General features: G+C 43.1%; 2 protein-coding genes across 2 annotated transcripts; both read left to right on the forward strand.

Moving 5' to 3' along the window:
• Window positions 1-785: 785 nt before the first annotated feature.
• Window positions 786-10,704, forward strand: LOC118771344 (ras-related protein Rab-31-like). The gene is made up of 7 exons (XM_036519308.1): window positions 786-1,027; window positions 1,697-1,776; window positions 2,249-2,330; window positions 3,655-3,726; window positions 5,133-5,239; window positions 6,494-6,603; window positions 7,072-10,704. The coding sequence occupies exons 1-7, from the start codon at window positions 992-994 to the stop codon at window positions 7,167-7,169; spliced, it is 585 nt and encodes a 194-aa protein (XP_036375201.1). The 5' UTR covers window positions 786-991; the 3' UTR covers window positions 7,170-10,704.
• A 1,398-nt stretch (window positions 10,705-12,102) lies between these two features.
• Window positions 12,103-23,639, forward strand: LOC118771166 (vesicle-associated membrane protein-associated protein A-like). The gene is made up of 6 exons (XM_036519069.1): window positions 12,103-12,269; window positions 20,714-20,866; window positions 21,034-21,137; window positions 22,350-22,499; window positions 23,036-23,290; window positions 23,446-23,639. The coding sequence occupies exons 1-6, from the start codon at window positions 12,212-12,214 to the stop codon at window positions 23,608-23,610; spliced, it is 885 nt and encodes a 294-aa protein (XP_036374962.1). The 5' UTR covers window positions 12,103-12,211; the 3' UTR covers window positions 23,611-23,639.
• The last annotated feature ends 699 nt before the right edge of the window (window positions 23,640-24,338 follow it).

A 24,338-nucleotide genomic window follows, 5' to 3' on the forward strand; every position in this document is an offset into this window, starting at 1 on the left:
ATCGTTTTGTCATTGTAATCCATGTCGGAGGAATAGGGGTGTGAATAAATGTGACCCTCGTGTTCTCTGTAAAATACTTTATTTGCGAGCATGACCTTACCTGGGCGCAAAATCATAAAGATTAACGTATCCCCTTTTTATATTTATTAAGCAGAAAAAACTAAATAGTCAAAGTAAATATTTAGTCAAAGGTATGAACAATCTGGGGGAAATGTGAGTTTTGCCCCTCTCTGTATATCTGTATTCATGTAGAGATAACCTACGGTATGCTGTGAGCAGAGCAGAGGACGCCATGGAAAGACAGTCACTTGCACATTTGTATGCATTTAGCGTTCCTTTCCTCTGCCAGGGGAGAGTTGTTTACTCTTGCTTCTAAGAATCAATCAAAAACAGAAGTAAAATTATAAAAAAGAAGAAGGATGCTGAAAAAGTCGTAGGTTTACAAACCATGGCTGTTAGGGAAATGAAAGCATGTCTTCTTGGGGTAAGTGGATAACGCTGAAAGAGAGGGTTCTTTCCTGCTTGTCTTCTTGGGGTAAGTGGATAAAGCTGAAAAGAGGGTTCTTTCCTGCTTTTCCATTCTCTCCTCTGCCAGGAGAAGACTATGCTTACTCTTGTGTTTCACATTAAGTCTCCTGAAAATTGTGCAACGTTCCTTTTCGTTCTTTCTTACGCCGTTGCTTCCTTTCCTTCGTACTTTTCCCTGACTTCCTATAACTTTCTTTCCGCATGCTTACATGCTGTCTTCTGTTTCCTCAGTAATGCAGAAATGCGGGCTGTAAGGAGGAGCGGCACGGTAATCACGTGACTGACAACGCTTCGGGTAGCTCCAACTGGTTTCCGTTATATTTGGGAAGGATGATGTAGCTGGCCTGGGGTAGGATTTCTTTTTTTAATCAAAAAGCTGATGTTAACAAAAGAAAAATACACGGACAGGAAGTAAAACTATGAAAAGAAGAAGGATGCTGAAATAGTCGTAGGTTTACAAACCATGGCTATTAGGGAACTGAAAGTATGTCTTCTTGGGGTAAGTGGATAAAGTTGAAAAAGAGAATTCTTTACGGCTTTTTAGTCCTAAGTCCGGCAATACTTGGAGACAGAGCCCACGAAAAGAGGGAAAAGTACAGATTTTCTACATGTTTTGCTAACAGTGTGCCTCGTGGATTTAGAGTTTTCATATATTTTCAGTATCATCGAGCAATTCAGTACATTATTTAACCACAAAAAGCGACCCCAGCCTCGAGAAGATTTTGAGACCGGCTGGTATTTACTCGGTTACGAAACGTTTCCCGATTGTTAAAAAATAAATATATGATAAATGGGATAAGAACCACGATTTTATGCCCACAATCTGAGATTGTTTTCGTCCATTTTTGGTGCGGTCGCGTCAAATAAATATTCCTTGGCATCATCAACTATTACGTCACCGTCGGGACAGGGTTGAGAAACCACTTGTGCGTTGCGTTCTGTAGTGTTTTAACTTCAGGCATAAACACAACAGATGTGTAATACAGTTGAACTATTGTACATGTTTTAATGACAGTTTCATGCACATACACGCTGAATTGTATTATGAATTGCCTGAAACGATATAGGCAAGTTTGAGCTCACATTTTGATGAAACATATTGTTATGTTGACTACTTTTTTTTTCGACTGTCTTCTTTTCTGACCACGCTGTGATCTCTTCTTTTAAGGACACAGGGGTTGGGAAGTCAAGTATTGTGTGTCGTTTTGTACAGGACCATTTCGACCACAACATAAGTCCAACAATAGGGTAAGGCATGTTTTATATTGGCTACAGATCCTTAAATGAATACTGTAAGGTTACTCATCACATGCAGAGGACGTGCATATCACAGGGAATAATCTCCAGGTGTACTTTCGCCTACTTAACTGTCAGCAAACATGTGGACACCGTCACGTGCAGCACATGGCAATGTAATCAATAAAACATACGCTGATAGACAGTTACTCTTTGGCGATTAGACACAGATCAGACACAAGCTCTCCCATCTCTGTGCTGTCTGGGAGCTGAGCTCGCTCCCTCTGAAATGTCTGAGGAAATACAATTAGCAAAAAATCTGTGCTCCCGCAAACAGAGTCTTAATCAAATTGAAGAGTTCTTTGTCTTAAATTTTTGTATGTAACTTGTGACTGTCATTAGGTCTATATTGATGCGTTGCAACCGAACTGATTGTCATTAATGTTTATGGACTCACGTGTGTGTTCTTTCTGACAATTTGCAGTGCATCATTTTTAACCAAGACCGTTCCGTGTGGAAATGAACTACACAAATTCTTGATCTGGGACACAGCGGGGCAAGAGAGGGTACGTTGCTTTTAACGTTTGAAAAACCTACACATGGAAAGAGGTTGCTTCTGATGAGACTAACTTCGGTTTGTTGGTTTAGACCCGAGTTGCCTCTCCAAGCTCTCTCTCCATGACAGAATTTTGTGTGGCCTTGAGTGCTCCTTCCTGCAGGACATGGGCTGCACTCCAGTAAAAAAAAAAGGAGTGATCGTTTACCCATAGTCCTCTCCCCATGGCCTTAGTGCATTGTGTCAGAGTATTTAGTGGTGAATCATTGGGCTGGGTGGAAAAAAAAGCAGAAACTGAGTTTGAGTTTTTTACACTGTGGTCAGTGCATGCTCCCTGAGTGAACTGCTGTGTGCACCTCTTTTAAAGGTCATGTAGGGCTATTTTGTAAAAACAGGATACATAGTCCTCCACACCAATGTTATTTAACACGTATGTGTGAAGAGGTTTGTAATGTCTTTCACATTTTTTTGAAGAAGGCAGTCAGTATTCGCAAATAAACCCAAGGGGAAACATTTAATTTAGGCACACATCTAGTCAGTGTTATGTGTTATGTTATAAGGCATAGCTCTGCGTATTGCAGCATGGCAGTTCCTGCCTGTATCTTTGAACGTGTTTATTGATTGAGTTACAGGTTACTCATTAGCCTGAGCTGTCTGAGTATTCTGTGTAACAGCATGGGTTTTTTTTTCATGTTTCTTCACTGCGTCTGCATGTTCAGTCACAATAACTATTCTGTGTATGCAGCAGTATCAGTTCCTTGTAAATATTGTTGAAATGATTCATTCAAGAGTAAATAACGGTTTTTAAATTAAAGGTTGCAAAGGTCCAAACACAAAACAAAAGGCAATAGTGATACCCAAAAAAAAAAAAAAAAAATTGTCTGCTTGTCTGTTTCTCCAAACTTGCACAACATTTACCATTTTAGACTGAAAACGAATGAAGGTTGTGCCATCTTAAATGAATTTTCAGGCACTATGTAAGTTTCTTGCTTTATGGTTAAATTTAACAGACCCCCAATTTAACATGTAAACAAGGCTAAACTATTTTCCTTACTTACTGTTGCTTAGCTTTTGTGCTGTGCTGGGCAGCAGTGAACAACCTACAGCATGTTTGCTAAATTGAAGCTGAGCAAGAAAATAAAGCAACGTTATGCTCATCAGCCCAGAATTTCTGTGTTTTAACTATGCAGTTACAAGATACAAACTGTGAAAGCATGTTAAATGATTCCATTGCATCTACAGTCTCTTGGCTGTTACTTGGCGTTGTCTATAAGGATATATTGATCTGTCATTATTTCTCTGTTCTCACAGTGTCACTTCCTGTTACTTTTCAGTTCCACTCATTGGCCCCAATGTACTACAGAGGGTCAGCTGCCGCTGTCATTGTTTATGACATCACCAAACTGGTAAAGTCCTCGTGTGGATCAGATGAAAGATCACAGTCACATTTGCATTCACAGGATTCTTTGACTCCTAGTGGAGGATATTTCAGTCCTTTTGAGCTATTCACCCACTATATTACATTGCTATGTTTTAGGTAGCGACTGATGTAGGCAGGGCTGTATGCTGTAGCTGTAATGGAAAGAGAAAACTCAGAATCAGTTAGGTAGCTGGCTGACAATTTTATTGGATGTTTACAGTAGCAAATCCACATTTCAATCTGATTTTACTACCACTCAGTAAGATGTACACTGCTTTAAGTCCTTTAAGTCAATTAAACCAAAATAGTGTTAAGTTGGGGGATATCTATAGCACCCAGTGAAACTCTGGCCACACTGTAGCTGTTACTTTCGTTAAACACTTTTCAGAGTAGATTTGCTTATTCTAGCATCAGATTTCCCAGGTGGCAACAATAGCCCTGTATTTTTATAATTAGGTTGATTCTTTCCTAAATATAGGTGTTCTTTTCCTGTTTTTTATAGCACTCCAGATGGATCTAGCAACTTGAACCTAGTACACAAGTAAACCTAGAAAAGCCACAAGGACATTTTAATGCATGTTGGTTTATTATGACACAGTGCATATGAAGTGATGTATTGTGGGACACTTGTTGTCCAAGTCTCAGCCATGTTATAGGTGTGTCCATGAGCAAACTGCATGAAAAAAGGGGAGACTAGAACTAAACCTAACTAGGTATACAGAATGAAGATACAATGTAACTGTCTTCATTTAATTCCCATTTAATCCCTTATCCAGAGGTTATCTGTCTTATAAAATGCTGTGTGTTGTCTGTTTTTAAAAAGTACTCAGAAGCATTTGACAGTCAGTCACACATTCTCAAGGGCTGGTCTGAGAGGCTTAAGCTCTGCATAGAGTCAGCACAAGGAAGGATTTGATTTGAGGTTCTCAGATTTTTAAAGGGGATTATTGAAGTGGGCTGCAGAAGCTGTTAAAATACAAGTAACGTTACATATTTGTTTAGTGGTCATTCTCACCCTTGGGCTACTTACATAGCTTACTTTCTATATGCTGCCCATTCATACATCGGAACATTTACTGCGGGCAGTTCAGGTGAAGCACCTTGCCTAGAAGTACAACATACAACAGCACTAACTCAACTGGGAATTGAGAATGAGGCCATTGGGTTATAAGGCCTTACTCTGTAACCTCTGTTGGCCAAAGGTAAATTTCACACTATCGCTGCGTAGTATTTTTTAATGTAGAGAGTTATGCGCTAACGCCTAGCCTTGGAGACTGGTGTGGTGTTGGGCACACTTTACATAGCAGGCAGGTCTCCAAGCCCAGCCAGGCTCAATGGTCTGCTCTCCTCATTAAACCCCTTATGTGCTTACATTGTTCCTGTGCCCGACAGGACTCCTTCCAGACACTGAAGAAATGGGTGAAGGAGCTGAAGGAGCATGGGCCTGAGGATATTGTGGTGGCCATCGCTGGAAACAAGAACGACCTGGGGGACATCAGGTGCCGTGTCAGGCAGCGCTACACAGGGGCGCCTGCTCCCCACTCCAGGGGGTCTCTACTGCACAGGACAGGTTACCTGCATAAGGGTGTCCCCTAAATTACTGAAAACAAGTGTCCAGTAATTACTAATGCTCAGTAGTGTGTACTGTGTGTGTTATATGAAACATAATGACTGAGACATTAACACTGATGACTGAGAATGGTATTTGTTAAAGCACAGGGAGACCAGAGTGGAGGCCTTCCCCTGACTGTGGATGATGTAACTGACTCCTAGGCCATGCAGAGCCTTGTTTGTGTATCAGTGGAAGGAGATCTTGAGAAGAACGAAATACTTCAGATTAAAGATATGCAGAAAGTGCAAATCGATACACTTGTGTACAGTATATCTACTGCCCAGCCAGATTCTTTGAAAGCTTCGAGAATAACACGTGGAGAAAAGGATCTGTCAAAGGTCTCTGCTTCGTTTCTCTAGCTTCTGGTAAAAGCTTACAGCTGCTTTTGTTTGAATTATTGTAGGTTATCTACCTTTGTATGTGGATTTCAGTTGTAGCACATCTACACTTAGCATTGTTCTCAGTCTTTTTAATTACACTACGCTATTGTCATTTAGCAGAGTGCCCTTATCCAAAGGGACCTACAATTTTTTCCATTCATACAGCTGGATACTTACTGAGGCAATTGTGGGTTACGTACCTTGCCCAAGCGAGGAATCAAACCAGCAACCTTTTGGTTACGAGCCCTTCTCCTTACCATTACACCACACTGCTGCATCCGTAGAGTTTCATTCAGTGTATTTTGAATTTTGAATTAGAGATTCTTGTTGAGATTCTTGTTGAAATTCCCAGTGTGAGTGAATGAAAATGAATAACAAGATGCAAGTCTGGCTTGTAAATGTTTGCTAAAGGCATGCGATCCAATCGGCAGCAAAGCCATGAGGGAAACTAGATGAGATTTTATACAGTTCTCTTAAATCTTGCCAATGGATTAGCAGACAAACTGAGAACTTTAGCTTTTCATAAAGTTTTTGTTTAAACATTTGTCTCATATCATCAAATATTTGTTGAAATATTTCCCTACATGTTCCCTACATGAGTGCTTGGGTCTGTTAGTCCCTGGAAATGCTAGAAGAGAGAGGTCATGCTTGGCAGCCATTTTTGTGGTGTTGCTTATAAGAAATGTTAGCAACTACAGATGGTGGTGTTGTAATGCAGTTGCTTGTGAACCCTCAGGCGTAACTCCAGTTTGTCCACACAGGGAGGTTCCCATGAAGGAGGCAAAGGAATTTGCGGAGTCCATCGCAGCCATTTTTGTGGAAACCAGCGCTAGGAACGCAGTCAACGTTGAGGAACTCTTCCAGAAAATCAGTGAGTTTTTTTCCCAAGCAGGTCATCCCATTCTAAGCTCCATAGTTACCTTGACATGCTTGTTTAATCAAAGATTAAAGTGGGGCTGGTCATGTTTTAATTTTTCAGAAACAAGCAAGAAAATTTTTACATGCAACTCAAGAATAGTTCTTTAACTTTCCATTTAGTTCTTTAACTTTCTAACTATCCATTACTCAATGAACTGTCCACAGAAGAGAAATATACCAAAATTGCCCTAGCATCGAAGGTAAGGAGATGTTTGTATGCTACTGTAGGTGTTCAGACTGCTGCAGCTTATTTTAATTTTGAAGACCGATTGCTTGTTATTATGCTGAAGAGCACAGATCTGCCGATTGTCCTGTGTGTAGATGTACAGGTGATGGGCACACCCTTGTGGCCTTTCAGTATTGTGCATGGCCGCAGTGTCTGCGCGCTAACGAGGCGGCCACGCCGTGACCTCCGTTTCAGGCAGGCAGATCCCGCCGTTGGGTCCTCAGGACACTGAGGGCGGGGAGGCCTTCAAGCTAACCCGGCAGCCTCCTCCTCCGGTGAAGAGGTGCTGCTAGTGGGAGGGGAGCTCGGCGGAGGGGCCTGTGCAGCAATTTGCGACAGACAGCGCAGATCTCGGCGTCATTTAGGATCTTTGACACCGCTATCCGCCACAGCGCCCCCCCAATCCGCCATCACTGGAGCGAGGAGTCTGAGAAAACACGGGTTCAGGTCGGAATATCGGTAAACGTAACAGGCAACACTTCCACGGTAATAAATAAATACATAAATAAATAAGTAAAACTTGATGCAGCGTAAATGCTGTGTTCAGGGACAAAATTCAAAGCAAGGTGGTAGCTTACTACAAGGGTTAAGTGATTTTTGAATTGGTAAAACATGACCTCAGGACTCCACTGGTGGCTGTTAAATGCAGTTTGGAGTGGATGTCTTCAGAAGTCCTGATAATTACACACAAACTTAAGTACCAGGTGTTTTTCACACAGACCTACCAGACCTGAGGCAAACTGATAAAGAAGTCAACTCAAACATATGTAAGTCATGGTGCTCTTGTATATAGCATTGTGGGTGCTTACATATATAAGTCTTGGTGTTGTGGCCTTAGCCTAGTTAGCTAAACCAGCACAGTACAGTTTGTAAGTTCTGTAGACAAAAGTGTTTTGAAACTCTTTCTAAATACATTTTAAAATACACTGACAGCTGTTTGATAATTGCAGAATTACACATTATACAGTTGCAAATCCATATGAAAAGGAATATATACAGATTTTTCTTCTGTACATTCACAAGTGTAAATTAACCACATGTGAACATTGTTTGAAAACTTTTCTGGTCACCTGATGGACTCCCAAACACCTCTGGGGTTGAACTCTGTGTTTAACTGTTGCAGCATTTGTGATTTGTCTTGTGAGTGGAGCGCTGGTGTGACACTGTATGGCCCAATCACAGGACAAAAGGCAAAAATGCTGCAACCCCTATTGGTTGTGTTTCACAAATGTCTACTTAATTCACCCTTGCAATAAGGAGTTCCATTAAATTCAGTTAGGCTCAGAGTTAGCTTGCAGTTTGATTGCCGAATTATCTGCAAACTATGCAGTGGTCTGCACAAATAATTATTAGCCTTTGTATGAGTAAGCAATAGCATCTGATGTAATCTTAGAATGGCCATGAAACGTTTTTCTCCTGTAGTTTTAAGTACAATACTTAAAATAAGCATTAAGCATTATTTGAACATGATATTATCAACCATTGTTAAAATCAGAACCCATTTATGAAATCATTTATGATATATTCCAGAATTACAGGAATGTGTGCTCATGCAGTTACTGACATTACTGACTGCAGCCTTCAGAGGCCTTAGTCCTGTATCCATTCACTCATTTGTTAGACAGCAAGTACGATGTTAATGAAACACATTTAGCATGTGTCGGATCACATCAAACAGGCACTTGTTTCTGTGTTCCTAACTCACGTCCTTGCAGAGCACAGCACGCGTTATATAGGTTGTCTCTAAGTGCGTTCTGTGGAATTATGGACCGGTATGTAAAGATCAGTGGTTTAGGGCAAAATGAGTCCAAATCACAGAGTCTGTATTCGTGTGTGTTTGACAGTAGCTCCAATCATTCAAGAACAGGGGGGTGGCACAAGCACCACCCTGCAAACCTCTGTAGAACTGTAATGGTATTTACATGCCGATCAGGACACTTCTTAAACAAAGTGCTAAGTTAAGTAGTGGAAGTCTTACGCTTATAAAATATATGTATAGCACATGTATAATTCATATGTGTAAGAGATAGTCATGCTGTGTTGTGCGTTCTTCTGAATGAGTGGGAAACACTCTTCCAGCCAGTGATGTCATTTATGCCCAGTAGTGTAACCTATTATTGTGGCATCCCCCCTGCTAATGGTGGGAATTTACAGTGTTTTCTCTGGGGAGGGAGCTTAGCCTTTGGGAAAAATGTTGCAGTCAGGTTGAAGAGAGCCCCCTGCTGGCAGGATTCCTCAGTTCAAGACAAAAGCCCACAGCCAGCATTCTGATTCATTCTGATGGTGTTAATACTTATGTTTACAGTTTTAGAGGAATGGTATTCGCTCAGCCGTGGCTCATTTGTCGTAGTATTTTTTGAGAATTAAATCTTAAAGCACTTTTCCTAACAAGAAATGAAAGGTGACTCCTCCTTTAAATTTCTTGTTTAAAGAATAGTATAAATAGAGCCCAGTTGTTGCAGGAACTCTCAGCCCTTGGATTAGCACATTGTATAGATAAAACAGGTATAGTTTTGACCGTTGTGTTAGCTACAGAGAGGAGGATGCTGCACCGGTTGTAATCCATGCTGCAGTCTCTTTCTCTGTCAAGGCCTGGCACATGATTGGAGATGTTGAGATTATTTTTGTCTATAAAGTCAAGTCAACTACTGTGCCTTTAACCCCACTCATTACTCATACCAACTATTTTGTGGTACAAGATGTATGTCCATTTATGATTGATCCACTATGCTGTGTACCTACTTATTTGTCATCTATTATGTTTTATGCACACTAATTTGTGATATATTATGTTATATATCCACTAAGTCGTGATCTGTTATGCTGTATACCAATTTTTTTGTGATCTGTTGTGCCTCATGTCACCACATTTGACCTCTTTGAATGAAAATACAAGTGGTTTCAAACAGATGAGAAGAGAAAATGGCAGTTTAAACATTCTTGCACATATGCAGTGGAACAGAAGGAGTAAAAACATAATCACAATCAATCAGCACTTGTGAATTAATCCGTCTAGAGGAGAAGTTGTGAAGCAGCGCTGCCACCTATGTGCGGTTTTAGTCATTGTTGTCATGCACTGAACACAACACCGTTGAGTGAGCTGGAGAGTGAGCGTTCTGCGGATCTCAAGGCCCGGGTTTGAGCCGGTTCTGACTGCTTTAACATCTCCTGTTGGTTCACACGCATACCGTTGCTTCACCAAACAGACTCCAGTTTTTTTTACCAGATGAAAAGGTGCTCTTCCTTCCTGCATGTAAAATGTTATCTGCTTTGTAGCTCTGTGCCTGTCTGCTTATTTGTGAGCGCCCCTGTTATGCAGGCTTGTGGGCTGCATTCACATGGTTTTTTTTAATGCATTTAGGGCTCTTCTGAGGAACAGGTAGCTCAAAGGAATAGGTCTCTTTCTCAGGTCCCTTCATCTCTATGGAAACCCTGATGTAAGATCTTTTGACAATAGGTCTGAAATTCCAGAGTTTGCATGGCTTAAGATATGACAGATAACCTGAAAATGTATTCATGTTATGATGTATAGAATACCCAGAAAGCATTTTTGAATTTAAAGCAGATTGGAAATTTTGTATGGAATTTACAATGAAGTGCCATAAAAATACTTTGTTACATTTGTCCATTTTGCCATGCATGTTTTCCTGTCTGCATTGAGGATCGATATGGTGGACTTGTGATCATGCTGCACATGTGTTCATGTCAGTAAAAAAAGTGCCAATACACACATTTTATCTTGTGCATTAGTAACTTTAATCACCTTTTTGTAATCTATGCCGACCAGGTTAAGGTTTTACATTAATCTATGTGGTAATAAACTTGTAATGTTTCTACACATTGGTGTCGTGTCGTCGCCTGCTGTGTTCACAGACGTACTGCGCTAGCACTGACACAACAAGCTCATAGGCTTCACAACAGATGACAAAGTTCAACTCTTAATATGCATTAATATTATGTTATATAACGTTACATCGCACTTGCTCAGCAGTGTTCCGAGGGATTTACAATATGCAGGCCTTCATGCAATTCAGACAACTGGATATATTGAGGCAAATTTTATGCACAATATTTGTGTTGCCAGACCTGCTCCTTGCCACTGCACCGCCATGCAAATACACAAATTCGATATGTACGCGTTTTAAGGCAATGCTAATTGAATAAACTTAATTACATATGATATAAACCAATGATATTCTGGAAGAGCAAGAAGACGGGATATCGGAGGTTCATTGAAGTGGTACTTTAACTCCATCTCCTGGTGAATAGTAGCAACAACTAATTGTGCCCTCTGAATTCATTACCAGATTAAATTGATAAAACAAATTGTCTAATAACGGCAGACCTGTAGTCTTTTGCATTTTTGTACCATACTAGTGCCAGCTTCGAAAAAAACTATATAACTGAAATATGGTCCCACCAATAATGAATGTATCTCATTTATAATAATTATCCCTTTCTATCTTTATGACTTGTTGCTTGGAGTTGCCCAGTAGCTACTTGTATGCAATCCTACAGCTGAATATGCAACATTTTAACAAACACAACGATTCGATTTGAGAGAGCTCTGTTTGACATATTTCCTGTTCAACAGTTCGTGGCCTTCTGAAAGGCTGAAAATAGTAGCAATGAGATGGAGAGCGCGCAGCATTCCAGGCTCTCGTATGCTGGATTTACATTTTTGGTAACTCACACCCGTCGGGTAAAACCAATCCCCGCCGCACCTTTTCACTTGACATGTGTTACTGCCTGTCGCCCCACGGCCCGCGCCGTTTAGCAATGCAGTGGACGCTCTGAACCTAAATATGTTTACTGTAGACTGAATTTAATTCAGTTATATTTGGCACTTATCCAGAAACGTGCTGGAATAAACGGGGCAACACTGTCCATGTAATTACCCAGTTAAAAGACAATCTATAACGTGGTGTCAGTTCAGAACCCTTAAGAAAAGAAGAGCATCATTAACACTCCGTGGGTATAAATTAGCTAGACTATCCCTGAAGATGGAACTCATTTTTAAAAATGTAAGTGCGAGAGCAAAAACGAATGATATGTCAATCGTTTCATTTAAGTGAAAATATTCGTTTCGTTTTGAATGTACACACATATGTACAAAAAACGGCTGTCAAAAACATGTTTGAGAGAACTTTACCCTCACATTTGACAATTCGATGACTGAACTGTTGCCTTCCGCGTGGACGCGCTCAATAATAGCGCGTTCCCGCGATTGTACCAGTGTGCTCGTCACCGACGTTCAGTGACTCAGTGCTGCTTTCGTTTTTTTACACTCGCAGCACTCCTTGGCACCGCCATCGCCAACACTTTCTAAGCAAAAATGTCGAAATTGGAGCAGGTTCTTATTCTCGATCCGCCAAACGACCTCAGATTTAAAGGTAAGGGAACGTCACTGCTGTCAGCGGGGAAAGCGCACATTCACTGTCGCACTGAAGACTCCGGACCGGGAGATAATTTCACACCCCCTCCGATTACTTGGTGCAAATCGCCGTCGCCATTTTGAGGAAGGGAACGGGGATCTGTGGGCCGCTGCGGATCCCCGCAACTCTGGAAAGTGCCAGATAGCCTCTGTGTGCGATAGTAAACTGCCCACAGAGTTGCTTTCTTATCCGTTCTCTTTGTCGCCTGTATGGCGGCTGAGGTGAGGCTGTTGAGCTATGCAGCGCTCTTTGCAGACCTTTGTTAGGCCCGTCTACCCCGGATCGAGTGCAATATTAGCTAGCTAGCTATGTGGAGTCGTGGCATGATGATCGCCAAGCTAACGTTAGCACCATGCTGCACTATACGTCTAACTAGCCGATTAGTTCTCGGATGACATGCTTTATTTGTGCTTTATTTTGCTTCAGTCACCAACCTTAGTACAGACTTTACTTCCGTTTGGATGTCAGTGAAAGGGTATTTTAGCAAGTTGGCTAGATATACACTAACTTGCTAGCTGGTTAGCTAACTTTCCCCTGGTGTTTCTGGCACTGTGATGTGTGTGGTTAGTTTGGAAAAAACAACTTTAATAAGTATTTATCAATCAGGGAGAAGCTAGCCAGGTAGAAGCATAACGTTTGCTAACATTGTGCACTTTTCTTGTGAGTTACGAAGAGCTTTAGCCTTTTCGTGTTAGTTGGCTAAGATCTGCTAAGTTAGGTAGTTGGGTAACGTTAGCTACAAATCAGCTAAAATTGTTGTAGCCAGTTTGTGGTAGCGAAGTCGTCCGAGTGATAGGGATTGATATGTTCAATTGCGTAAAGAAAGTTGCTAGTTGTGAGCTATCCTATAGCTATTAATCTGGGTGCTTTAGATTTGTGTGTCTCTGCTAACGTCAATAGTCTAGAAATTGTCAGGTGAGGCGAAGTCGCTGGCTGTGTCGCAACATTCCTTTTATCAACGTACAACAGGCACAGAGTACCTCTGTCTGGGTGCTGTATGTGTTGGCGCTTGTGTTGGTTATGGGCTCAGATGATTTCAGTGGCTCATAACCCGAGCTGAATTCGTCAGTAACGGACATGCTTGAGAGTACATGTCAGATGCCAACGACCTGCTGATCCGCCGCGACCGCGGGGCCTGCGAGTACATGGGAACACAGATTTCAGCGGAGCCCGGATTTGTCGTACTATGTGTGCTTTATATTCTCTAGAGTAAGACGGGTGGTATGTCACGCCAATAAAAGGCGCGTTCTGTACCCCTCGCTATCGGATATCTGAGTTTATTCAACCAGTAGTTCACCTCTCCATATCGCACTCCTTGTTGGGGAAGGTAGAGGTGGGCTGAGACAGCTGTAAAGGCCGCGCGGGCGCAGACAGACCCGTTCCATGTAGTCGCGCAGGCGCAGACAGACTCGGTCCCTTCAGCCACTGTTTGCCATCCAGTCAAGAACCAACGTGTAAGACTGTCCATATCCCGTGACCCTCCAGACAGTGTTACTTAACCAGAGCAATCTAGAATGCAGATTGTCGTTTATGCCTGTCCTCAAGTTTAAATAATAGCGTGAATCATGCCTTTTCCACGAAGAATCGACATATCTTCTGAAGAGTTGTATAAATCAGATGTAGAATGTACTGCTGTTAACTTTGTCATTTAGCCAATACATTTATTCAGGGCAACTTAATATGAATGTGAATTAGAATAACATGAACTGGAAGCACAGATGAGCCCAGGTCAGCAGTTTGGTGTAGTTCTAAGGAAAGGGGCTTGTGACATCAGTGTTGCTTGTTTAATTCCCAGGTGAACCACAGGTGTTGTACCCTTGAGCAAAGTACTTAACCCATATTGCCTCAGTAATTATCCACCTGTGTGGACAATGTGCGAAAACGTAAGTCACTGTGTAAGAGCATCTGCTAAGCAACTGTAATGCATGAATTGACATCAGCTTTATAGAGTTCATACTTTCATTCTTATGTAGGTGGCCCTCATCGAGCCTTTGAAACAGCGGGCTAAGTGATGAATACAGTAGTGTTTGTGAAAGGAGTATAGTATCCACATCCAGATTAGAAGTGGCAGGCTAAAGAGGTGTTTGGGTGAGTTGCAGCTAAGGGTCAGTGTGGCTACACTTGGAGATGTTATGTCAGAAGTCCCAATACATCAAGTCAGACTTAACATACAGACGTGTTACTTGTGTTAAAATAGCAAGGCTCGGTTTTGGCCATTTAAGCACAAGTCTATGTCTGTCTTGCTTGCCTTGCACACAGACTTTGCATGTAATGTGAGCACAAATGGGAGGCTCCGGTGGTCTTTCACGGGTGCAGTAGTCACAACAGATGAGGGACATGTAAATATTTAGCCGCCAGTGCATTAGTTCGGCCTGCTGATGATTGCAAGGAAGTCATCTTGTTGTCTTCTCAGTTTGCAAAGGTTTAACCAGGGTCCTTTGAATGGTGCCCTGCATCTCCAGTTGGGGGAGAACTTTTTTTTTTTGAGGTGGTGGATGCACCATTACACAATCTTTGCATATAGTCTAACTGCCTGCTAACTCAAGTCCTGTTTGTTTCTGAGATATCACTTGATCATTTCTTCTTTAAAGTGCATTGTTGTTAATAATTGACGTCTGAGCCACAACCCAGGGTATTCCTTGAGGCCAAAGCTGGTTTTGTGATGTTGGCGGGAATATGTAAGTCTGCTCGTTGTATCCTAAGGCATTAACCACCGAAGCCAAAAAGCACACAGCCCGACTTTTGAAAATCGGAAGTTGGTGTACCTGTTACTCGAGGTGAGGGGGTCAGGATTTCTTTCTGCGGACTAATCAGAGCAGTGCTGCCGTGCCACACATTTGGAAGTCAGGGAGTCATATTATGTGTTGGTCATTTATGATATGGCCATGACTTCCCAGTCTCAGAGTGACTGAGAAATCATGACTGCAAATGCCATCAAATAAGCATTGGCTCCAGTAGACACTCAAATTCTCACCACAGCTCGCTTAGCCCCTCATAACTTGCATCTATAATATTTGTTTGTGGCACTGGTGCCTGACTCTTTTTGTGTCCATCTTGTCGTTCTTGTAACACCACTTTCCCGTGGCTTTGTCACTGTGTTTCTGTGAGAAGCAGCATGCTGGAAATAGCTGCCCGAGCGTTTGCTGTTGAACAGTCATTTTTCATTGGCTTTTAGCAGTCCCTCTTACAGCCATAGCACGTGAGACCAAACATTTGGTTCATTTCCGGGTGAAGTTTTCTGCTTTGTATTTGATCACGAGTGGTGCTAGTAAGCACCTGACGAGACGTGTGTTGTAAAGCCAGTGTAAACATAGAACATTTTAGCAGTAGTCATAGGAAACTCATCCCAGCAGTTGTTGGGGTTAAACTTGAACTACAGTCATACTATGTGCTCTTGGCTAAAGTGCACTGCATACTATGTAGTGCAGGAGTTAAGATCATTCATCTGCATTTGGTTCTACAGACAGGAAATGTTGCAAAGTAAGCTTAGTGTTTTATGAGTAGTTTTCTTTTCCTCCAAACGTGTGACTTGGAGCAGCATGCTGGTCACATGGTTAACTCTTTTTTTGAGTTGCAGTTGCTTGTTGTTGTGAGTATTCAGAATGATATATTTCAGTTTTTAAGTTTCAATATAGGCTATACTTATAATTCTATGTTTGCCTTAAATGTAAGGTAAAGGGAAACTGTTGAGAACTGTTGAGGCTGTCTGCTTGTCCAGTTTTCTTGTGGGTTGGTTGTTAGTTCATGCTAGTAGCATTGTCCTTTCCTCTTTCAAATCACCAGGGATCAGCCTCTTTCAGAACTCTTTAAACATTTTTTGCATGTGGTTTTAAGCAAACATTCCAATTGTATTTATTTGAAATGCAAACTTAGACTTACTCTGTTTAGCATAGTGCTAACAGCTTGTGTAATTTATCATAAACTAATATTCAATCAACAACTTTATTGGGTGAAGAAGATTCCAGACCGTGTGGTTGTAATTAGATTTACAATCTAAATGAGCAGATTTGCTTGTCCACACTGTCCACACAAGACACTAAATGGAACATAATGCGTACAGAACATCAAAGGGTCTCCTGTGTCCCTTGTTTCCGAACACCATTGGAAAAAAGCAAGTCATTCTTCCTCAAAGTGACACGCTGAATTTCCTGTGTGGCCCAGCTAGAAACGCATTGTTGCTCGCAGTCTAAATTGCATCTGATTTGCATGGGAACGTTTTTATTGTGTAGGATTTGTATTCAGATTATGTTTATTAGTCATGTGTGAACCATCGCGTAGACCCCAGCGATCTAATGCTGATTGGAGCATGTGGACTCTTGTCACATGTCATCAGTCAGTAGGGTCTTTTGTAGACTTTGTAGGGTGGTTGTGCGATTGATTTTAGGTTCTGATTTGTTTGTTTGTGCTTGTACACTATACATATGTGTATAGTGTGGATTGAATTTATAGGAATGATTGCTAGGATGAAGGCCCTGCATGAATTTCCAGACTTCCAGTTTACATGAATGCAAACTTAAGATCATTGTCAGTTAAGCACGGAAATCCAGTAAGTTCTGTAATAGTAACATTCTGACATGCACATATGGGTCTGAGGAAAAGAGTATGTATCGGTGCTTAGTGAGTCTGAGAGCATGTGTGTATGTGTGTGTCTGTTTGGCATAGGTCTGAGACTGCGTTTGTGTGTCTGTGTGTAGTGGGATTTAAAGTATGAGTGTGTATGTGGGGCTGCCTGAGAGCTGGTGAGTGGGGTCTGGTAGGCGTAATACGGTGATTGGTGGAATGGCAATCAATGAGTGTCTGTAACGTGACCTCTGGTAATGAGCTCTTGGGCCTAGCCTATGAGGAGCTCATTTCTCCCCGGAACACTTGGAGAGGTGAAGCCTCTGCAGCCTGTGCTTCCCTCTGATTTCATGCCTAAGTCTGATGGATATTTCTAATAGCAGATCCTCCGTTTGGCCTCTGTTGAGCACCTAGTGATGGAGGAAAGTCATTGGAGATGAGTGGATCATTGGAGTCATTTGAAATGGAACAAGCAGAAAGGTTCTAGATCAGAGAGACCAAGCCTGTTCCTGGAATACTACATACCTTAAAAATGTATTCATTTGGACTGATTCCTCAAAGTAATGGCTAGAATTCAGTAATTTGTCTCAGCTCTTGAGTACACAGGTTTGCTGCTCTGAGGGTTGTCATATGTGGATCCTCACCAGTGTCTGCAGTTCACAGGCATATCTTATCAGTTGTAGTCACTTGCTTTTGTTTCTAGTGTGAAGCAGTCACCTGATCCCAAATTTGATTAAATGTGGACTTTGCTCTCCTCAGTCCTGTGAATATCTTAAACAAATGGGCAGCATTGTGGAACAGTGGTGAGCAGCAGGGCTTATGCCACAGAGGTTGCTGGTCCCCAGTGGTGCACTGCTGTTATACCTTTGAGCAAGCTACTTAACCCAAATACCCAGCTGTATGAATGGATAACGTGAAAATCTTAGCTATGCAAGTCTCTGATTAAGAGTGTAATGTAACACGAGTGCTGGAAATGTCAGGAGTTTGAACTGGAGACCCAGCAAAAGAGTCCGTTGACAGCTCAGCACAGCCTACCAAGCATTTCCCTCAGGTTTTGCTTTCTCCAGACCACCCCCTGGGTTGCGTTTACATCTTTCATGAGGTTTAGTCAGGTGCCACCGACGTTCGGCCGGTAAGGAAGTAACTCGACCCGCGGCGAGGAGCGCGCCGGACATGGAGAACGGGAGGAGGAGGAGGAGGAGGCGTGCGGCGGAAGTGTTGGGCGGGCTGGCGCGCAGTTTGGCTGGCTGCTGGAGTCACAGAGGGGGTCTGCTGAGGAGCACAGCCCTGCCGTAACAGTGGAAAGAACAGGCCTGCTCCAATCACGCGCGCGTTTATGCCGATTTAAAGTGCCGGGTTATCCGAAAATGCTCCGGCTTTAAGCATGGTTATGCAATGGCTACAAAAGTAAGCCAGAGAAAATGAGAAATAAGCTGGGCCTGTTTGTATAAGCATGTCTGTCTCCCGTACAGTGAGACTGTGGTGTGCGTGTTGATCCTTTGGCACACTGTTTCTGAGCCTAGCAGCTGGGTAGCTGTTTTTATTCATAGTATGCCAGAGGTGTGGATTCTGCTGACAGGTGACACATTAACAATAAAGATGAAGATCAATGGGAACAACTGTTCTGCTATTGCATGTCAATGAGATGATACTCCACATTGCTGGGATTGGTGATCACACGTTCATCAATGAAGAAAAGCTGTTATCTGTTCCTTCTTGTCTCATCAGTGTTTGAAAGCGAGCCCCAGAACCTGCATAACATGAGATGGTTTATTGTTCTTTTTCCTGCCAGGAAGTAGGTGTCTGTTGAGTGAGTCATTATTAAAGCACAGAACGAAGTGGAAATCCTTGGAACAAAAGCAGTCTTTGATGATTTGATCCTAGGAGCCATGGAGCGTTTGAATATCAGATTACCCACAACACTCTTGGGGTCGGCAAGCAATGCGGGGTTTGCATCTCTGGCCGAGGTTCCGCCTGTGAGGAATAAAGCGCTTACTGGTCACATCAGGCTCTTTCCTAACCGGTGCTGGGCTGTCCCTGGACATACATGTAGCCTGCCATAGAGTATGCAGGGGACAGCTGTCTTTTTTCAGGTGACACAGTTTTGAGGTGATGTTGGGGTGACGTGCAATTGATGTCATACAGTTTTTAGGGTGACTCATTTTAGCGGTGATTCAGTGTAGCGAAGGGCGAGAGCAGTTGCCCCACCCGGCCCTATGGGGTACCAAACATGCGACTTTGACCGCGACGCCAAAGAGCCAGGCTCGTTGGTATGGCAGTCAGAGCACATACTCAACCGTAGTGATGGCACTCCGTCACATTCAGTTTTGGCTTGATGCCTTTTTTAGGTGATGTGGTGTGGTTTTCGGGGTGATGCAGTTTTGGTGAGAGGGGGTGATGCGGTTTTGGGGATGTTAAAGTGTCTGCCGCTGCATTCACCGTAGCGTCTTGTTCTGCCTTCTTTTCCTCCCACGTCCTCACAGACTGTAAACTCTTAACCCTTCAGCCAGGAATGGTTCCCTGCGGTCAGAGAGCACCGAAGTCACCTGCAGCTTGCATCCGCTGTCCTGGAAACCAGTCCCTTTGTTAGTATTTGCCAATGAGTCCCACGTGTGCCCATCCGGCATTAAACAGGGAAGGAACAGGGCCCAAAGACGTCACTCACACTTGCCTTTCTCTGTGCACTGAAATAAGGAATATGTGACGGTCATAACTGCTCATAGTAGCGCGTAACACATTATGCTGACCACTACGTTTGGATTTTCCCAGATATCCTCACATGCGTGTATGAGGTTATGCACTAAATTGTGCCAAAGGCTTGTGAACGCCTCAAACCTTCTGATCTCACTTCAGGGGAGAGAACTCGACTTGCTGCTTCAACTGCATTTCTGAACCAGCCAAAATGGAGGCCTGGAAATTATGCTGAGTACATAATAGTTGTTAGTATCTAACACATAGTTGTTAGATACATAAGGGTTGAACTAGTGTGCGGTGTTGTGCAATGTGCATTTTTGGATGAGCTGGAGTGCTGTAGTTTGGTGTTGGCTGGCATGGGTATATCTCCTCTGTGGTCAGCTAGAGGGTGTGATAGTTTGATGCAGGCTAGGGTGGGTATATGTCCAGTGTGGTGAGCTAGGGGTGGTGGGGCTTAAATAGACATGCTTTGTAATTACTGTGGTACTGCTATACTGAGTCTCATTTTGAAACCATGCCTCCATTCAGTTCCCTTCTCTTCACAGCTCATGTCATATTGAAGTATTCCTCCTTACGTAGCCATCTGTATAAAGCAGAAGGGTTTTCAGAATAGCTTTCATGCGCAGCAGATGGAAAATGCTTGAATGAATGACTTGGTCATTCTTGGCTGGTAGACTTCCTCCCCCACTACACGTTTTCATTAAACATAAACACATTTTTTGCCACCGTGACCTGAACGTAGCCACTCAGGACATGAAGAGTAGTGTGTTGTGGGGCATGTAGTCACTGCCTGTAGGTTGGAGTTCCCTTGATCTGTTCTCCCAGCAAGGAGCTAAGGGAAGGCCAAAAGGAGAAATACTGTGCTGCATTAGCACAGTGATTTAGCACAGTTAGCAGCGCAGTCCAACCTGCGTTTGGCCTCACCATGAAGCAAAGCACTGACTCCTTAACAGTGGGAGAGTAAACCACTGCCTTGGTTTTCAGAAGCTCTGAATGAGAGCCGTCTCCCTTTACACTGAATGTGTCTGATGTAAAAATGTAAGCTGCGCCATTTGCCCCTGATTTAATGACATCTACTAAGCAAACCATGTGAGTGGTAATGTGGAAGAGCTTGGTCCTCACTCCTATGTCTCTGGCGCCCCCTGCAGGCCCCTTCACAGACGTCGTCACCACAAACCTGAAGCTGAAGAACCCCTCAGACAGACCAGTATGTTTCAAAGTGAAGACGACAGCCCCGCGCCGGTATTGCGTACGGCCCAACAGCGGCCTCATTGAGGCCGGGGCCACCGTCACCATATCGGGTAAGAGGCCTCCCCTCCGCCCACATGCCAGTCAACGCATCCTGATTCGCTGCTTACAGTGCCCCGCCTAACAGCCGTCAGCAGTCAATGGTGGAGGGGAGGGCGGGGCCTGCCATTGTTGAGTGCTTCTGTTTTGGTGTGTATGCGCTAATCTCTGTGTCTTTCAGTAATGCTGCAGCCATTCGACTACGATCCCAATGAGAAAAGTAAACACAAATTCATGGTACAGACCATCTTCGCCCCGCCTAATGCTTCAGACATGGAAGCAGTGGTAAGGTCTTCCTTCTTCTGGAAACGTAAACCTTACCAAATAAAAAGCTTCATTTACATAATAGGGAATTTGATTCATATTTAAATCAGGCGTTTGTTTAATTCCGATTGGTGGATTTAATTAATCTTATTGCTAATGAAATTCTGGGAAATGACTTTTGAAGTGCATCCATGTGTGTCTGTGTGCGTGCTTTTTGCGTTTGACTTTTTTTTTAATGACTTGAGAGCTATGGAAGGAGGTATAATCAGAAGGTAGTTCACGTACTCTGTGAGGGGCTCATTTTTAGTTTGATGCCGTCTAATGCATGAACTTGTCACTGTGTTTGCCATTTCATTACTTTATCTTAGTTGAATCACAATAATATATATGTGTGTACCAATGCATACATGTACATATACATACATAAGTAACAGTCGATCTACAAAATAACTAAAACGTAAGAAGTTATCTTGTATAAAGGCACTATGCACAAATGCCCTTGCATGTTTACGATTTAGTTTCTACAGTTGTGTTATCTGTTTGTATCTAATTGCATTAAAATAAATTGAATAGTAACCTCTGTTCCCTTGACTGCTGATCATTTGGAGGGTTACAGTGTGGAAAGAGGTTAAATGGGGTCCATAAAGAAGAGTTATTTCAATTAGGTGGTTAAGTGCTTGAATATGGTCAAGTCCAAGGGTGCCAAGAGGAAACCCTACACTGTCACTTTTTATCCTGAAGAGGGCAGCAAAAGCTTTGCCATATTTCCTCGGACTACTGAGTGTCTGTAGGTTTATGACTATCGATTTCTTTGATCCTGTTGTATATTCAACTTGCTGCTTAGAACATGCAGAATGTATCAGTAAAATCAGCACTAATTGACTTATGAGATGTATCTTATTCATGAAGAAATCTAGTATGCACTCATTTGATTTTAGTTTAAAATAGATTAAATTTGTAAAATTTGATTTAATGAAAACATTTTTATCTGTAAAAGTGACAAGAAAGGACCTGTATTTATAGTAATATTACAATGTTTGTAACAGTGTTTACACTGTAACCTACCCAACAATCCCAGTGCCCAACCCAATTTATATCTGCTTCATTTGTGAAATCATAATGAATTCAGGTAACGTTCATACACGTGAGTGTGCGTGTGAGAGAGAGAGCGTGTCGCGGCTCGCGGCTGAGCTAGGCAGATAACCCCTCCCGTTTTCTGTTTCTCCTCTCCAGTGGAAAGACGCGAAACCCGATGACCTCATGGACTCCAAGCTGCGCTGCGTCTTTGAGCTGCCGGCAGAAAACGACAAAGTGGTGAGCGTGTCAGAGAGACCCCATCCCCAGGGGCATTACATTACATTACATTATTGCCATTTTGCAGATGCTGTTATCCATAGAGACTTACATCGGTTACAGGTTTTTTTTTGTTTAACAATTATCCATTTATACGGTTGGCTATTTATTGAGGCAGTTGTGGGTTAAGTACCTTGCCCAAGGGTACAACCTTTTGGTCACGAGTCCCGGTCCTTAATCACTATGCTACACTGCCGCCTTTCTCAGCATGCGTTGAGGGGTGCTGTTTGTCACTGTTGCACCCTGTTACCGCTGCAATTCAGAGCACTCCCCCACTGCTCTGCACTCCAGATGGGTGTGCCTGTAAAGCGCTGTCATGTGATCTCAGCTCATTCCATATGTAAATAGGCCTGTGGTTTAAAGGGGGGGGGGCTTACCGATGGCCATATAGACTTGCATTCACACCTCCTACATGATCCTGTAGTTTAAGACAATAATCAGCACATCTATAATTAGTTGATTATTACACTATTATATAGCAATTTATTGCTATATATTGATTAGTTCATTGTTTTCTGGACTAATATGTCATCACCAGTTATGACAAATTGGTTGAAATGTTCAAGATAAAATGTGTTGTGTTTGGACCGAGTGCATTCTCTGCCCTTGTTTTCATGACGGCCTCTCCCCGATGCCCACAGAATGACGCGGAGCCCAGCAAGGCGGCCCCCATGCTGAACTCGTCCAAAGGGGACGGGCCGGCGGCGCCCAAGCCCAGCAGCCTGTCCCTGGACGACACAGAGATGCGCAAGCTCATGGAGGAGTGCAAGAGGCTGCAGACCGAAGTCAGCAAGCTGGCGGACGAGAACCGGCAACTCAAGGTATGCTGCCCCCCCAGCCCCTCTCTTCTGATTCCGGGTCAGGGGCCTTGCCTCGCCTGCGACTACATTGCCGCATATGAAGTGTCTCATGCTGTAGTGGGTCCCGGTGTGATGCCAAATAGCCATAAGCATTCCCATCTCTCTCTCTCTGTCAGGATGACGGCCTGAGGATGAGGATGAAGGCCTCCCGGCCGGACAGCACGGAGTCGAACACGGGAGTCCTGGCTGCCAGGGAGCACGGGGCCAGCTCCCTCCCCTCCCTGCTCGTCGTAATCGCCGCCATCTTCATCGGATTCTTCCTGGGGAAGTTCATCTTGTAGGCAGAGAAGCATGCCAACTTGGTTCCTGTTTCAAGGCCTAGGGGGTGGCGGAGGGGGAGGGAAGGGGGGGGGGGGGGGGGGGGATTGAGTATTTTGTTGACCCGCCATATCATTGGTAGTGCGGCCCACCGTCAACTTGTTTGTACACAGCATCATAAGAAGGTCTCGCCTTTACCAATCAGTCTCTCACACGGTTAGCACACACACAGAGAAGAGGGAGATGCAGAGGTATCTCTCTCTTTGTTGTTTTCTGGTCTTCAGGGGTTTGGGGGGGGGGTGGGGGGTGCGAAGACGCCGTGCCCTACGGAGAGGTCCACGCCGAGTCATGGTTCCGCGTCGAGGGAGCAATGGAAAGCCGTGAAATAAAAGAATTATTCTCTTTCTCTCTGTCATTTTAAATAGGAGTCGAATGGAATGTCAAGTGTCTTGTAAATGTTATTTTAAATCCTTTTAAGAAAAGGAGAAACTACCAAGAAAAAAAGATTTCGCTAGCTATCGCTGGATTGCCTCTTTGAAATGGAATATGTTTGTCCAAATCTTAACCCTAAGGGGAATGAGATGCGTTCAGCCGAGGAAATTGGTGCCTCTTTTCTTGTACCTCTCCCTCATCATCTTCTGTTCCGCTTACACCAACACAGACTTCATATTATTATTATTATTATTATTATTATTGCTAGTATATTCTTTTTACATTTTTTCCCTTTCCACAAATGATATCCCTCGTGAGG

Source organism: Megalops cyprinoides, chromosome 24 (genome assembly GCF_013368585.1).
Source record: "Megalops cyprinoides isolate fMegCyp1 chromosome 24, fMegCyp1.pri, whole genome shotgun sequence".
Classification (NCBI taxonomy): Eukaryota; Metazoa; Chordata; class Actinopteri; order Elopiformes; family Megalopidae; genus Megalops; species Megalops cyprinoides.

Excerpts from the sequence above, each read along its gene's own strand:
- LOC118771166 (XM_036519069.1), top strand. The coding sequence starts at position 12,212 with ATGTCGAAATTGGAGCAGGTTCTTATTCTCGATCCGCCAAACGACCTC. Across the intron at positions 12,270-20,713 it reads AAACGACCTCAGATTTAAAG|GCCCCTTCACAGACGTCGTC; the intron begins GTAAGGGAACGT and ends CGCCCCCTGCAG. Across the intron at positions 21,138-22,349 it reads CTTCAGACATGGAAGCAGTG|TGGAAAGACGCGAAACCCGA; the intron begins GTAAGGTCTTCC and ends TCTCCTCTCCAG.
- LOC118771344 (XM_036519308.1), top strand. The coding sequence starts at position 992 with ATGGCTATTAGGGAACTGAAAGTATGTCTTCTTGGG. Across the intron at positions 2,331-3,654 it reads ACACAGCGGGGCAAGAGAGG|TTCCACTCATTGGCCCCAAT; the intron begins GTACGTTGCTTT and ends GTTACTTTTCAG. Across the intron at positions 3,727-5,132 it reads TTTATGACATCACCAAACTG|GACTCCTTCCAGACACTGAA; the intron begins GTAAAGTCCTCG and ends TGTGCCCGACAG.